A 14,781-nucleotide genomic window follows, 5' to 3' on the forward strand; every position below is an offset into this window, starting at 1 on the left:
TGCTAACAAGAGCTGTAGTTTTAAACAGAATTATAATAAACGTTACAAGATATCGCGTGATTTTAATAATGAACCGTTAATTAAATGACTAGAAACTGATTTCAAAATAATTGATAATAACACGGAATTAGACAATTAGAAATTCAGATAACGAGTCGTTGCAATAAAATTGCTTCGATGATGGGAATTTTGAAACTTCGTAATCGATTTGATTGTCATTCAATACCGAATTTATTATTAGCGACCGCAAGTTTTTGAAACTTTTGGTCGGATGACATGCCTGCCAGTAAAAAGAAGCTACCTGGTCACACGTCGAGGTACACCGAAGAAAAACGCGGAGAGTGGCTTGGAGAGAAAAAAAATTTACGGTAAGGGAAACACCATACGGGAATAAAAGGAGGCACGAGAATGAAACGTGCCAGGTTTTATATATCTATATATATATATATATATATACACACATATGTATCCTAAGTGTTCTTTGTGCCTCCTAGGGCTTGCGTAAGAGAATTTTCTCACACAGGACTAGGAGGCCTGCGGCCCGCGAGCAATGCCCTTGATCTCAACAATAACAGGAACTTAAAAACGGTCCTTCCAGAAAGCGTTATTGTCCTGCTTCTTCAGAAATCAGGAATCTTTCCTCCATTCCTCCGTCTTCTTCCGCGCATCCCTCGTGTATTTCCTCTTTCACTCTACTCTACTTTTGACAATAAAATTCTTGGCCGTGTTTTGGTCACTGACCTCGGTCAACGACCCGTTTCGCTTTTCATGCCGAAGAAATCCGAAGGGATGATCCTTGCGAACTCGTCGTTTGAGGATTAAAAAGCAGGAAAACAGGAAAGTCCTAACGAGCACGAGTGATGGTGAGATGAGTAGCCGCGAGACATGGAACAGCAAGGCGTAAATCAAACAACGAATCGCGAGAGCGTCGTCCTATTAGTATTTACGGGGAAAATGTCAGAGCGACAACCGATCGCGGACTCTTCGCGCTTCCACCGCACCTTTAAGCCGCATTCACGTCACTTACGTAACGCGATGAACTCTCGCGGAGCGTCCTTTCTCTTCCTTTCGACTATCTCCGTCCTTCGCCAGTGGCGTCGATATGACATATCGCAAGAATTATTCTTGAAAATAATCCCCTGAGTTGAGAGAGTGTCATAATTTTTAACAGATGAAATATATTATACAATCGTTACACCCAAACTGAATCATGCATTGTGGAGAAAATTGAGAAAAAAAAAATGAAATGTTTTTTGTTCGAAGAATATTCCATCAAATTATGTTTCAGTTTGGTTTTATGACATGTCAAGTGTTTTACCATCTAATTTATTTCTATACTTTACGTTTATTTCTGCTTCAGTTTTGAATAAAAATTTCGCTCGGATTCTTTAACTCACATTTGCAATAAATGGATTACAATTTTGATACAAAAAAAAAAAAATATAAAGATGATAAGATAAAAAGAAGCATTAAAGTAATGAAGAAATATTTTCACCTTTTAAGCATGAAAAAGACCGATAAAGTACTCGTCTCGAGTGCAACTTTTTTCCCCGAATTTGTCCCGTTAGATTTGAGGTTTTCTCATCAATCGCGGGGATGTAATTCGATACGTGAAAATGCTCTTTTCCGTGAATTCTACGCCGTTGCGCCGCGCGTTCCGCACGGTCTTCCTTCGATTCTCCGGGGTACCGTCTTCTCACCCACGATGCGGCTTGCGCAACTTTATTCTGTTACTTCACGAGGATTTGCTCGCACGAAGCTAACCTATCTCCCCCTCACCCGCCCTCCCCATCCCCGTCGGAGCAGAGATCGGCGCGGGTGCTTTGCCGATGTTGGGTAATCCGACAGCAGCAAGAACATCTTAAAGGATGCATCCCGGATAGATTTATCGATAGCGTTATGTAGACGTGCCGTGTTCGACGCGCCGCGGATAGAGTCGCAACACGATTGAGCAGCGTGAGTCGTTGCTTTTCGTGTTCCAATACGAAGAATCCGACAATCCGTAGCCGTGATCTCGCGATGCATAAAAGCGTTGTGCCACGTAAAGATGAAGACTTCATACGTCGAGGGTCTTGCCGCGGGTCTCGGCCCACAAGACTCGATGAAACTTGACTTTCGCCATTTGGAGCGATAAACATCGAAATTAATACGTGATAAATTTTGTTTCCTAATTGGACAATACGCGAAAAAATACGCGCAACCTTTGGAAATTGAGTAGATTCTTATAGTCTTGCTTTTTTATCCTTTATAAATGTGAAAAGTTTACATTTAAAGAAGTGAAAATTATCAGGAACTTTTTACAACCGCCAGTTTGTACCACTATAAAATATTCGATTTGAGAATGCGAGAATCGACTCATCCTAATCTCGATGTCGTCGGACAATTGTGCGAGCAAGGCGAGCGCGGCGACACGCGATTCGCTTGCGCTCATCTTCACAGATGCATCCTTTCCCTTTCGTCGCCGCGAGGTGCAAGCGGACCTTTAGCCAGCCGAGCGCGGATACCGGATTCGCGATGAATTATTTCATAAGCGTTCCCGATACGGAAAAGTTCATCGTTCACCGCTTGCATATATGCAAGCGATATAAGAAATTGCGCAAAAGCCAGTTGTGCTGACATCAAGGAGAATCCTGGAAGAAGAGCGATGGCGACGAACGCAGGTACAAAATCGGAAGTCGGCGTTCTGAAATCGCCGAGGAACCGCGAGGAACGCGATCACGAGGTCACACGCGTGGCGCAATATCGCTCGAGTGACCTTCTCTTCGTCATTTTCATCTGTATCTAGATTGTTCGTGATCCAATCTAATTCCTTCACAGTCCTTCACAGAAAGAGAGAAGGATGAAACGCTCGTCTCTGACCTTTTTATTCGTGGTCACGAATATCTTCTTTAAAAATAGGGAAACATCGATAATTTTGTAATTTGTAGAGCTATACAATTTTACGGTAATTCCTCATCTGATATAAAACCTCTATCTGATATAAAAATTGTATTTGGATAATAGTTTTAAGGCAACATTGATTACGTCTGATATAATCGATGATATGTGACAAATGGCGAGAGCAAAATTTTACAGGTGACCTAAGGTCAGCGTCGTTTTACCACAGGATCGATATCTAATTACCAATGTTCGACGATTTTGGTTTTGGTACGATTCGAATTAATCACATGATTCGGATTCGATTAAAGTTCGTTAGACCACTAACCGATTTTGCCGGAGAAGTCATTGCTCGCTCGATTCGAGGAGGCTATATTTAACGGTTCGAAACGATATCTGTAATCAATATAATTAGGCGTCTTTACTCTGCAGTTCGTTGCAGGTAACCTCAATACATTTTCGCGACAAATGATGTGTGGACATTTTTCGAATATCCCTATCAGACACATCCAACATCGAAAATCATGTGTCTTTTTAAATTAAAAAAAAAAAAGAAATCATTAATTAATCTTGAATATGATCTTTAGTTGAAATTTAATTTTTGGAATATTTAGCATTTCGGTAATTAAAAATTGAAAAAAGTTGCCATTTGAAATGTTTCTTTTTTAAATTAAAAAAAAAAAATGAGTTTGAAAACAGGTATGTATCTAACCACGAGAATAAGTTTTATTCTTCTCGGAGATATTCAAAATCTTACATCATAGATTGGTAATGGGAGACCGCAATTTTAGTCATTGCGTAGTCATTGCGATCGAAGAAACATTTCGCGAGGTGGACATTTAACGAGATATCTCGCGAAGTTTACGAAAAGATATACGAAACATAGTAATCATGATTGCCCGTGGCTTCTAAGGCGGGTCCAACATCATCATCATCATCATCAACAGCAATATCATCATCATCATCATCATCATCATCATCATCATCATCATCATCATCATCATCATCATCATCATCATCATCATCATCATCATCATCAGCATGATCATTGCACAGCGGCGACCTGGACCGATTCGCGCGCCATCCACGCGCGGGGAAATACCAAACGGGACGCGATCTCCTCATCCTCCCCGGCCGCAAATTGCTTTTCAAACCGCCCCTTTCTGCGTGCAGTCCCCATCTTTGGGTTCTCTTCTTCTTCTTCCTTTTCAACGTATCCGGCGATTTGCGTCGCCGCATCTCTCGCGCGTAGGGCAATCCCGAACGCGCCGCGTGCGCTGATTGTTCCTTCGATTCCGTGAACCATCCCGCCGCCGAGCCGTGCATTCCGTTGATCTACTTTATTATTCACGAACGGAAATTATGAGATTCTCCCTTCTGAGAATTCAGCAGATTAAACCGAAGATCATGTAGAAAGATATGATAACTAATATCCGGTTAGAGTGATCGCGGCTGAATGAGCGAAAATTGTGATTCGTGAGAAAGATCGTTAGCGGTTTTATATGAAGTCACGAACCGACAAGTTTGTACAAATTGACGCAACGATAATATTTCTAGTTTTCTTTAAAAAATAATATATCTAATATATATTATTATTAATTATGCTGGTTTCTGCAAATTTGTAAAATTTGACATTTCTCCTTGAAGAAACGATCGACTAATATATTATCGTCTCGTTCAGGATCGATAATATAAAAACCGAAAAGGATTATTAGAAATTAATTTATGACGAAAATGTCATACGTAAAAAGTGAAGAACACGGAATATCGGAAGAGGAACGGGAAGAGGCGAGAGAAAGAAAGAGAAGGAGAGGGGGAGGGAGAGAGAGAGAGAGAGAGAGAGAGAGAGAGAGAGAGAGAGAGAAAGGATAATTGGCGAAATGATTAGAGATCGACGAACGACCGGGCACGCGATTACGTCAGACGTTGCTTAATATCTTCATGCGAACCGGTACTCGGCGAAGAGGTCTCGCGATTGCACCAGGTGTAGACACGAACGAGAGTCGTGCCCCGTCTTCTTCTCCTCCTCCACCTTCTCCTTCTCTTCAAAAGTCCGCGCACGTTTTCTCCGGACGAGAGATCGGCTAAAGGTTCGACTTCTCAGCGCGCTCGTCGTCCCGTGTCGTACTCCGCGCATACTCGGGACATTTTATGCGAGCGGCGAGATAAATGCATCTCATCTGGCGTCGTGTGGGTGCCAAATGAAACCTATCCTTAAGCGGCATTGCGTAAGGCGAGCGTGATCTCAGATGTGTAAACACGAAAAGCCGGCGCTAATTATTTTTGATAACGCTGAATTCTCTCATCTCAAAAGATATGATCGGCGAAAGCGTCGTTACTTGATAACAAAAGAAAAGAAAAAAAAAAAAGATTTTTCTCAATGCTCATGCTTCTTCATGATAGATATAGATCTAGCCCGCAGGTACGTTAGGGAAATTATGTATTTTTTTAAGTAATCGAATATTAATACAACATAGCATAAGAGTGAATCAATATTGAAGATCGATCTTTCCTCGGTGAAAGTTTAATGGGACTACTCTATATATCGCGTTCTTTTGAATTTTCAACGCCGAATATCTCGGTAACTGGGTCCTATTAAAAACCGTTGAAATTATCATAAATCCCTATGCATATTTCCGATAATTGGAAGACTAGATCGAAATATATACAAACGGGTCAGGGAATCCAAATCGGTGAAACATTCAGCGAGGTGTAACCGCGGGGACGTGTACGCGATAATACGGCGAGAGACGACGCGGTGGGAGATAAAATCCGCGACGATCGGGATCGAGGGAGAGAGGAAGCGAAGTTTCTTCGGCTGACCCGACGGAACGAGTTCGCTCACGCGTCCAATTGCACAAGTCCCGCTTTCCTCGTGACATAATATTATTTAACCCAGAATAATGCCGGCGTGCCAGGCGCTTCTTGCGCAACGCGCGGCCGCCGCGTGCCGGTATTTCGCGAGACTGCGGTATGTGCGTTTGGGGCCGGGGCCTTCTCCTTCCCCCTGATTCTTTTATTATATAAACCTGCACACAACGCTGGTTTCTATCACCGCGCCTCGAAGAAGGGGCCCCCCGGTGTTTTAAAGGAGAGAAAGGGGGGGGGGGGAGGGGAGGGGCCTGTCGTCTCCTCCCTTTCGGTATTAGGAAGTCGAGCGGGAGGCAGCGATACCGCGAGAAAACTCGCGGAGTTCTTTCGCTCTGTCTACTACTACTCGATCGGGGATCGGTTTGACTTTAATTATAGAAACTGATTTATGTAACGCGCCGCGGAATCAAAACTCCAGATGATTTACCGCGGAAAGGAATCTCAGAACGTGCGGGGAAATATCGTCCATTTTTTTCTCACCGTTATTTTTTATAATGACGAGATAACTTATTTTGAAGATAATATTTTACTTAATTGTTAACAATTATTTTTTTTTTATTTCCCCCCTCTCCCCCCGTTAATTTTTGAATATATCATTTTGTGCCACTGACGATTGATTCAGATAGACGATAAGGTTGTTAGAAAAGTGTAAATAGACAATATTAATGGACGTGAAGATTCTACGTTTGATACGTGTTTTAAGTCTTAAGAATTATATCTTTTTTCTTGGTTCATTAAGACACGGAGCGTTCATTTAGCATATTCACGATAACAGCATATTCACCAGCGAGATTACGTTTTTCGTTTACGTAAATCAACGGTAATTTCCATTGCGCTTCCAGATAATAAGGATTACATCAAATATATTTGCTGCAGAAACGGCGATAAGGGCAAATAGCTTTCGGTAGCGGGGCTGGTAAAGGGCGAGCCAGGTGCTAATTCCCTAAAAAGGATTGCATATCGGATAATGACGGCCCGAAGCGAGATGTTTGAGACGTCAAGTTGTCTATCCGGCAGTAATTCTCCAAGTAATTCCCGTAATATTAACGTGTTTATTCGCGTCAAGCGACCGGCGTAACTTTATGAGGTAGGTCATGTCATAGTTCCTCAGTTCGCGGCTATTTATGCGCGCAGGAAGATCCTGGATCCTTCCTTGGAACCCATGATTGTCACGATTTCCCGCGATTCCTCCACAAGAGCGAAATTAAAAATCATCTGATAATTGCGGTTCTCATCTGTCTTAAGTCAATGAGAAATGCTATATCTTTAATATATATCTTACTTAATTTAACACTTTGTGTTTTTTTTTTTTTTTTTTTTTTTTTTTTTTTTTTTTTTTTTTTTTTTTTTTCTTAGAACCGTTACCGATTCGACAATGCATAATTATCACGGTGACGTATCTTGCATCTTATTTTCTGTACATCGTACGTTTTTGCAAGTATAATTCATGTCAGGGAAGAAGGCGCCAGTGAAAGGTTTTCCTTGACAAGAACGCTTTAAATCACAAAATGTCATAATGCTATTAGCGTAATTAATTATTTAACTAAGAGTCATGTAACGGGTAAGATACCCGGTGTTAGATAAATCCCGGAAGGATTGCGTTAGGTTCTTGCTGTCGCGTAAGACAAGTCAGAAAACGAAGAAGAAGAAAAATGAAGAAAGGTTGTTGCGTTCGTTTCGGTTTCTATCGAGCCGCCATTAAAAAAAGTTTTCTTAACGGCAGATTAATACCGGTGATAATTTCCGGTCTCAAGTATCTTATGAACTCAATTAGCATTTTTAAACAACTTGCAAGTCTTACAATCTTAATACTAGACAGCTAAGCACTTTGCCGTGGTGAGACAATTATAAGAGGAAATAAAAATATCATTTCCGCAAAAACTAATCCGTTGCTCAAAAATTATTTCGTAATAATTTTCTTTAATAAATTAAATATAAGACAAAATAAGAGAAAGAGAGAGAGAGAGAGAGAGAGAGAGAGAGAGAGAGAGAAATTTAAGCAATGAGAGATAGTTGCTGAAAAATATTTTATTTAAAAAGTTCTGCCTCTAAAATTTACATAACAATTATCGCTCCGTTTCGGATATCGTTTTCCAATGGATCTTTCAATTTCTCACTTGTAATCGTTAGTTGATTATGGTAACGGTTCCTCATTAGCATCAATTCTTCCGAATCGGTGTGTGACCTTACGCGGATAAAAGACGGATTTTACGTGGACGGCCGAGCTGTGTCCCACACACACAGGATATTAGTATTCTAGCGGTTGTGCGTGCCTGGTTGTACGGTGCTAGTACTGGCGAGGATACGTGCACGCGTGAACGGCGTGTCAATACGTGGAGCTGTGCGTGCATCGCCAACGTGATGCCGTGACTCGTCGCGTGTGCGATTCGGCCCCGAAAGGTCGGCGTGCGATACGAAACGCGAAAAGCCACCTTGCCAATTTTTACGAAACTATCTTTAAACGCGCGTTTCGAACGGGAGACAGCGATAAAGCAATGATTGAGAGTCACACTTTGACAAGTTAACAGCTAGAAAATGACACGAATCAAAGAGAGAGAAGAGCCATTCAGATAGAAGTAAAGTCAAATTTTTTTTTTATTTTATATATTCTCTTCTAAATGATACCACATGTCGAACGTGTATGTCATTTGTATAATTAACGTTAAGCCCGCGAGCTGCATCACCATTTTATCATCTTCGTTTCTTTTTATCCCTTAGGAGGAGGAGGAGGAGGAGGAGATATATTTATTCATTGGTCACGCGTAATAATGCGATGCCATCGTAGAGTTTGCGTCAGAACACGTCGTCGCGAGAGTGTCGCGACCTTAAGAAGGAAAAAAAAAGAAAAGAATCTAGTTTATTTCGCAATAAATTCCCCGCACGCGAGCCGAGCCGAGCGAGCGCGCGGCGCGATGTGATTTGTGCCTCATGCCGGCCCTAAAGGTCGAGAATGGAGAAGAGATGCAGTTGCAACGGTGCATCCTCCTTGTGCAACGGTCCTTTCTCGATTTGCGGATTTCTGCGAAGATCTCTACTCTATGGAATGATCCACCTGAATAGGCAAGTTGTTAAAGGCAGGCGGAGATCGCGCAACAGAGATAGGACACGCGGGTGATTTTCTTGATTTAGAATCGTGTTAACATTGGCCCCCGGAATGCTAAATTTATTGTAGTTTGCGTTTGGAAACCGATAAGCTAACCGAGATCCGTGAGATAATTTTCTTTCTGGACATGTCATTAACCACGTAAATATAAGACCAATAGCGAAACCTTTTCATTAAGACAATTCTCTCAAAAGCTGGAGTATCTTTCGCGTCCACAAAATAATATTACACGCGTAGAAATGAGAAATGATTTAAAAAAAACAATGATTCGAATAATTTAACGCGGATAATAAATTGTGTTCAGTACACATTTTTTAGAAAAAAATGAATATATTAAGAATCTTGTTCTTACAAGAAAATATTTAATTAAAAGATTTTTACTCTCTCTTTCTCTTCCTGTCTGTCTGGATATTTCATATTTAAATAAAAAAAAAAATTAATTTTTTGTAATTTCGTTTCCTGACTTTCGAAGACTAGAAGATTAGAAAGTTATAATTTCACGGAATAGAAATTTCTATGAATTCCTTTGAATTCACTTATTTTCCTGTAGGGCAGGCACTTTTGATGTAATCAAAGTTAGATGTGAGCCTTCTAAAGACGGAGGAGGCAAATTACCGTCGAGTTGATATTTGCACTAATCGGATTTACAAGCGAATGTAATCCTAAACGAGTACGTGAACCGTTAAACTCAAGCGGAAGTTGAAGCGAATTTCATGATTCGATCTTTTGTACTACCAACATTTCGTACTTATATCCTCGATTAAAATTATCCCTGTTGATAAAACAATCTCGTTTCATTTTATGTTGCATGGAAAAAATTCAATGTTGAAAACAATTAGAGCACAATTGAAAAACAGCGCGTCAAAAATTTTTTTCTGCACTTAATTTTCGTTATAAAACTTCAATGTGGAATTTTGAATAAAAACAGCAATTTGATGAATTCATAGAACCCAGTTACCCAGGACGCAAATATTATATCTCGAAATAATCCGATCGATACGCGCAGACAGTTATTTCTGAATCTCGCTGTGGCACGACAGAATTTGATAATAAATTTCGCGTTCATGTGAAGAAATCAAATCGTTGCTCTAATTTCAGCGAACTCGCTCGCCGGGTCATCATATAGACACAGAGCAAAAATATATCTAGTTGGATCAAACTTAAATTTCGATTAACAAAATTATTATTGGAGATAAATAATGCTATTCAGTCGTAAATACCTTGCTGAGATTTGAAGATGAAAAAAAGGATAATAGCTGATCGAATCAAAGTTAAAAAAATAGAAAATAAATTTTACTTGCTATTTAATGATTACAGAATAATATTTGTAATATGAAACAATTGGAAAAGGTAACAGTGGAAAGATAAGTGGGGAAAACGTGAGATCAAAATGTAATTATTTTTTTTTAGGTGGAACAAGGTGTTTAAGTTAATTTTATTATAGTTTTATTTTATTTTACTATATAAGTGAAAAACGTCAGTGAATGATGAAATATGAAGCCGATGAAATTCAGGAAAAATTGCGCTACACACATATGATACTTTAAGTTCTCCGGGATCTTTGAAACGAATGGACGAACGATCTTGCAATTACGCGTGACGCAATCCCGAGTGCGAGGGGCGCAGCACGCTTCGAGTTCTTGCTTTCTCTCATCTTGCGAACCATCCATTGCGGCTGGAACGTTGGATTTATTGAACGAGGATGAAACCTTGATCCTTCCTCCTCATCAGTGACATCAGTCTTCTCATCGTTTCCCTTCCTTTCTCCGTTATTTTTTTTTCCCTTCTTCGTTTGTCATTCGAAGAGTGTGGCGTCGCCCGGTTTTTCTTTCCTCAGACCTTTAGGCGAATTACGTAACGTGGGGGTTAATAATGAAATTCTTGATTTCCACAGCCTGGTGAACCGCGTCGAATCGCCGATATACGCAACGTGCTCGTTTCTGCGGTCGTGCACGACTCATTCACCAGAGACAAAAAAAAAAAAAAAAAAAGAAAAAAAGAAAACACGCTGTAAAACCACACCGACGGCGCTTCCGGAGAGTCGTGTATTTTACGTCTTGTTTGCGGCATGTTCAGTTTTCTGAAAGAAAAGAAGGGACCGATGAACAGCCTTGATGACTTCTGTCAGTCGATACAGGCGAGATTTAGACAGTGGGACAAAACGCGGAGTGTTCCATTTCACTGTTGTACGCTTAAAACTTTTCCATATATCTTTCAATTTTTGACAATGCAGATATTTCACGAGACTTAAATTTAAAACATTCCTGCCGAAATAAAAGCAGACTTCGCGGTATCTGTTTTATGAGACTGATCTTTCTCTTCTCCTTCGGAGAGGACGGTCTTTTGTGTCTTTTGCTTCTAATAATTTCGTATTTCTTCTATTAAGAATGCACGAGGTGGACCAAGCGGGTCGCGGGACGCAGGCCTGATTGTCTGTCCATCGCAAACGGGGCACAGGCAGCACACGTAACAGGCACGCCGAACGTGTACCGGATGGATCGTCCCGTGTTCCAAGTATTACAAGAGCGATCTCCTGCGTGATGAGACTGTCGATGTGGGAAAAAGGCGTGCGCGGAACACACGACCTCTTCTTCGTGTGCCATCAGGAACGCCAGGGTGTGGCGCCAGAAGAACTTGGAGAACGGCCTTAGACACGACCTCGTCTGAGATTAACAAAAGTCGCTCCGATCGCACCTCCGGTTTCGGCAGTTGGACGAGTATCTACGCGAGAGGACAAGAACCTGCATTCTATTTATGGTTAATCGTCGATCGATTTGCCTCAGGCAATGCAAATGCTTCAAGCACAGGCATATATTTTTTTACAGCTCCGTAACTGTCACATATTCTTCTAACTTTTGACATTGAATCATAAATGATAACGACTATAATAGTCCTGTTTTTAAATCTTATCCTCCAATACAATAAATTTCTGTAAATAATTTTTCTTTAACTTCTCAAAATTGTTAAAATTGTTCAGAAAAATGTGGTTGTTGCATTGATTAAAAGTTGATCTGTATTTTTTGAAAATGAAAATAATTGCTGATATATGTGCTGTGTGACAAATTTTTAAGCAATTCAAACAAAGAATGATCTTAAATTAAACGTAAAACGTATAATTGTCGGACTATTGGCACATCCGAATACTCTGATACTTTGTTACAGGACACGTTTCAGTCGCGTAGAGGCGATCGAACTCGGTGCTCGCAGACTCGCAGAGCGAGTAGACGAGTTTACATCGCTACGCAACGGCCGGCGTGTCCTGTAAGTGTATCGTGGAGTACGTAACAGGAAGTAACGCGACGCGAATATTAACGAGCGGGCGCGCACCACGAAAGCGTTCACGGCTCGTTCTCTGCACTGCACGCGCGCCTTCGCATTTTGCAACACGTGCAATGCGTACGCGCGCGTGCGCCCGCGCGCACGCATCGATGTTTTCGCACCGCATCAGCCTCGACGTTTCGCAGAATGAACGCAAACAATATATACATATACATAATGCTTCACCTTGCATTCCTATGCCGCGTTTTAAAACTAAAAGCTTTAAAGAGGTAAGAAATGATTCTAGAAAGTATTGCTCTGCAATATTTTACAAAATAAAGTATATTTTATTATCTATCTGATACCATTTTGAGAATAAAATGACCTAACGATGTGTCATCTAAAAGTCTCGGGTGATAAAGATATATAAAGATAAGAGATTTGTTAAATATCTTAATTGCGTTTATACTTTAATTCTTATATAAAATAATTATATAAAGTAAAACAATTTAATGTACATTTTAACAAGCAGTGCAATAATTTTTTAAAGAACATTACAATATCTAAAGTCTAAATTAAACCTTCAAAAATATTTGTCAGAGGCAAGTGACGAATATAAGTGAGGAAAGAGAATATAATATACAAGTGGTTTTAATATCGAACTCACATTGTTTTATGTGCAATTGCTACAAAATGCTCTGGATTTACACTTGCTTAAGTAACTTAATCCTCAGCTGCGTTTAAATTTATCTTGAAAAGGTGGTAAGTCGAAAATCCTGGCTGTACCAAGGAGTACTAGTACTGAAAATACGAAATGATTACATATGTAAACATTGTGTAAGATTCATCGACATCAATTCCCTGTTGATAAAATTTACCCATCGGCAAATTTTATTCCTTATTAAATGCGCGCAAGATACGACATGACATGTTCGAGCAACATACCAGAAGCAACAGAGTACATCGCTGCTTTTCGTACTTGATTCTGGTACTGTTTGGAATGATGACAGACGTATAAACCGGCGGCGACAAGACCACTACCGCTCAACAATCTGCATTCGAGGCAGTCGCGGTTCCTATTGCTGATAATACTGTTCACAGTGTGCACGTTCGACATATCTCAATTCAATAATTGATCTCGGAAACGATTTAGACGAACGCTGCATATGCCGCCGATAACGGTGTTTCAGAGGTTAGAAAAACCTCATCCATATACACACACACACACACACACACATACCATGTCAATTATTTAATCATCGATACAATAATAACTAGTAACGAAAAATATACTGTTTGTCAAACTCGAGAACAAGAATATTGAAGCGCTTCTTTTTTCAATGAGTTTCGGAACGCATCGATATTTTGAGAGGGAAAACTGAAAACCTACACATTCAACAAACATTACGATCAAATATGACAATTAAAATTAAAATTGCCAAAACTTGGAAATTTAAATCTTTAAAATTGATAAAAAAAAAAAAACAATTAAAGAGGTCGCACTAATTTAAATTTCAATGATTTTTGGAGAATCTCAGAAATAGTGAAACTTTGAAAATTTAAGATTTTAGGATTCATTTCGATTAACTCGGATTAATTTAATCAGCCAATTATTGTGTTTATATGATAATGAAATTAAAAAATATTGGAATACGTTTAGGGACTTCCCGGGAATTAATTTTGTTATGTAACATGAGATGTGTTTCTAAACTTGTCAAAAGGATATCATATTCTCATTTTAATATTCACTTCTATCCGATATAACGTCGCTATATTAACATTACTTACATAACGTGATCATTAGAAGGTTATGGAATATAATTTAATAGCATTTTCGATTAAAATGAATTTTGATATGCTGCCACAGTGCACTTTCTGCACCTAAAGCGAGACAAACGTACGACGTGAGCATTAGAAAAAGGAAGAACAAGAAAGGCTTAGTGCAGGAAGTATATTATGCAATATTAACTCGGATCAAACTCTATTCCAACCGAAAACGAATAAGATTCTTCTAGATAATATACGTTACCTTCAGAAAACGTATTTTTTTTTTATTAGATATCGAATGTTGTACACTACATGACGGGCAATATAAATTCTGCATAGATTCGAAACCGGACATCACGTGGGACCAAACTATCTGACTTCCGGTTTCCCGCACGTATGCGTTCTTCTCCTCGTTTCATGTGCTCGAGCGGCTTGCTTGTCGATAGCCAGATCTTAAAGAATTGAGATATAAGTATAAGGAAGAGAAGATTGAAGGTGTTTTTATAAAGAAATAATGGCGGCGACAATAAGGTGTCTTATGAAGTTTAACGTGGGATTGGCAAGCAATACTTTTTTGAGAAATAGCTTTCTCAATTGTACGTAATACTTAACCCAACTTTGACTTCATTTTTTCCTGACGCAATTCTGATATTCCATCTTAAATAGATATATCTTTTTATGTTTGTTGTAGGCTAATAAGTTTTTTGCATTTCTTAATATTGAGAACTTTTTTCACTTTATAGCTTGTAAATCTTTATATTCCGATAACACGTTTTAATATCAATATAATCATTTGTAGATTAACATAATTTTAATTGTAATTTATCGATAGAAAGATATTAAGTAAGTGATTAACACGTTTCAAAAAATATATTCAAATCTATTATATATCCAAGTAGAATTTA

At 39.4% G+C, this 14,781-nt stretch overlaps 2 protein-coding genes across 4 annotated transcripts in view; one reads left to right on the forward strand and one right to left on the reverse strand.

Moving 5' to 3' along the window:
* Positions 1 to 14,781, forward strand: part of LOC105431799 (pentatricopeptide repeat-containing protein 2, mitochondrial) — a 98,494-nt gene that overhangs the window by 82,170 nt on the left and 1,543 nt on the right. Inside the window, exons 3-4 of one of the 2 annotated variants that reach the window (XM_089074917.1) lie at positions 11,238 to 11,658; positions 14,216 to 14,472. In XM_089074917.1, coding sequence (XP_088931043.1) covers positions 14,391 to 14,472 — 82 coding nt within the window. In that variant the 5' untranslated portion in view covers positions 11,238 to 11,658; positions 14,216 to 14,390. The remainder of the gene's footprint in view (positions 1 to 11,237; positions 11,659 to 14,215; positions 14,473 to 14,781) is intronic. The other variant, XM_089074918.1, reaches the window with a different exon arrangement.
* Positions 10,131 to 13,524, reverse strand: LOC105431798 (uncharacterized). Of its 2 annotated transcripts, XR_003096891.2 has the most exons (3): positions 13,055 to 13,524; positions 12,777 to 12,910; positions 10,131 to 10,931 (listed from the first exon to the last, which is right to left on the reverse strand). XR_003096891.2 is itself a non-coding variant. In XM_011646239.2 (2 exons), exons 1-2 carry the CDS (start codon positions 13,224 to 13,226, stop codon positions 12,840 to 12,842), a joined length of 243 nt encoding a protein of 80 aa, XP_011644541.1. In that variant the 5' UTR covers positions 13,227 to 13,523; the 3' UTR covers positions 12,759 to 12,839. The 2 variants fall into 2 exon arrangements, 1 of the variants encoding a protein (XP_011644541.1); XM_011646239.2 differs by lacking the exon at positions 10,131 to 10,931 and having other exon boundaries at positions 12,759 to 12,910; positions 13,055 to 13,523.

Source organism: Pogonomyrmex barbatus, unplaced genomic scaffold (assembly GCF_055798465.1).
Source record: "Pogonomyrmex barbatus isolate J1 unplaced genomic scaffold, ASM5579846v1 scaffold18, whole genome shotgun sequence".
Taxonomy (NCBI): Eukaryota; Metazoa; Arthropoda; class Insecta; order Hymenoptera; family Formicidae; genus Pogonomyrmex; species Pogonomyrmex barbatus.

Bases quoted from the DNA above. Each gene is read 5' to 3' on its own strand.
- LOC105431798 (XM_011646239.2), bottom strand. From the start codon at position 13,226: ATGTCGAACGTGCACACTGTGAACAGTATTATCAGCAATAGGAACCGC. The intron at 12,911-13,054 runs GTATGTTGCTCG...TCGTATTTTCAG, and splicing joins GATGTACTCTGTTGCTTCTG to TACTAGTACTCCTTGGTACA.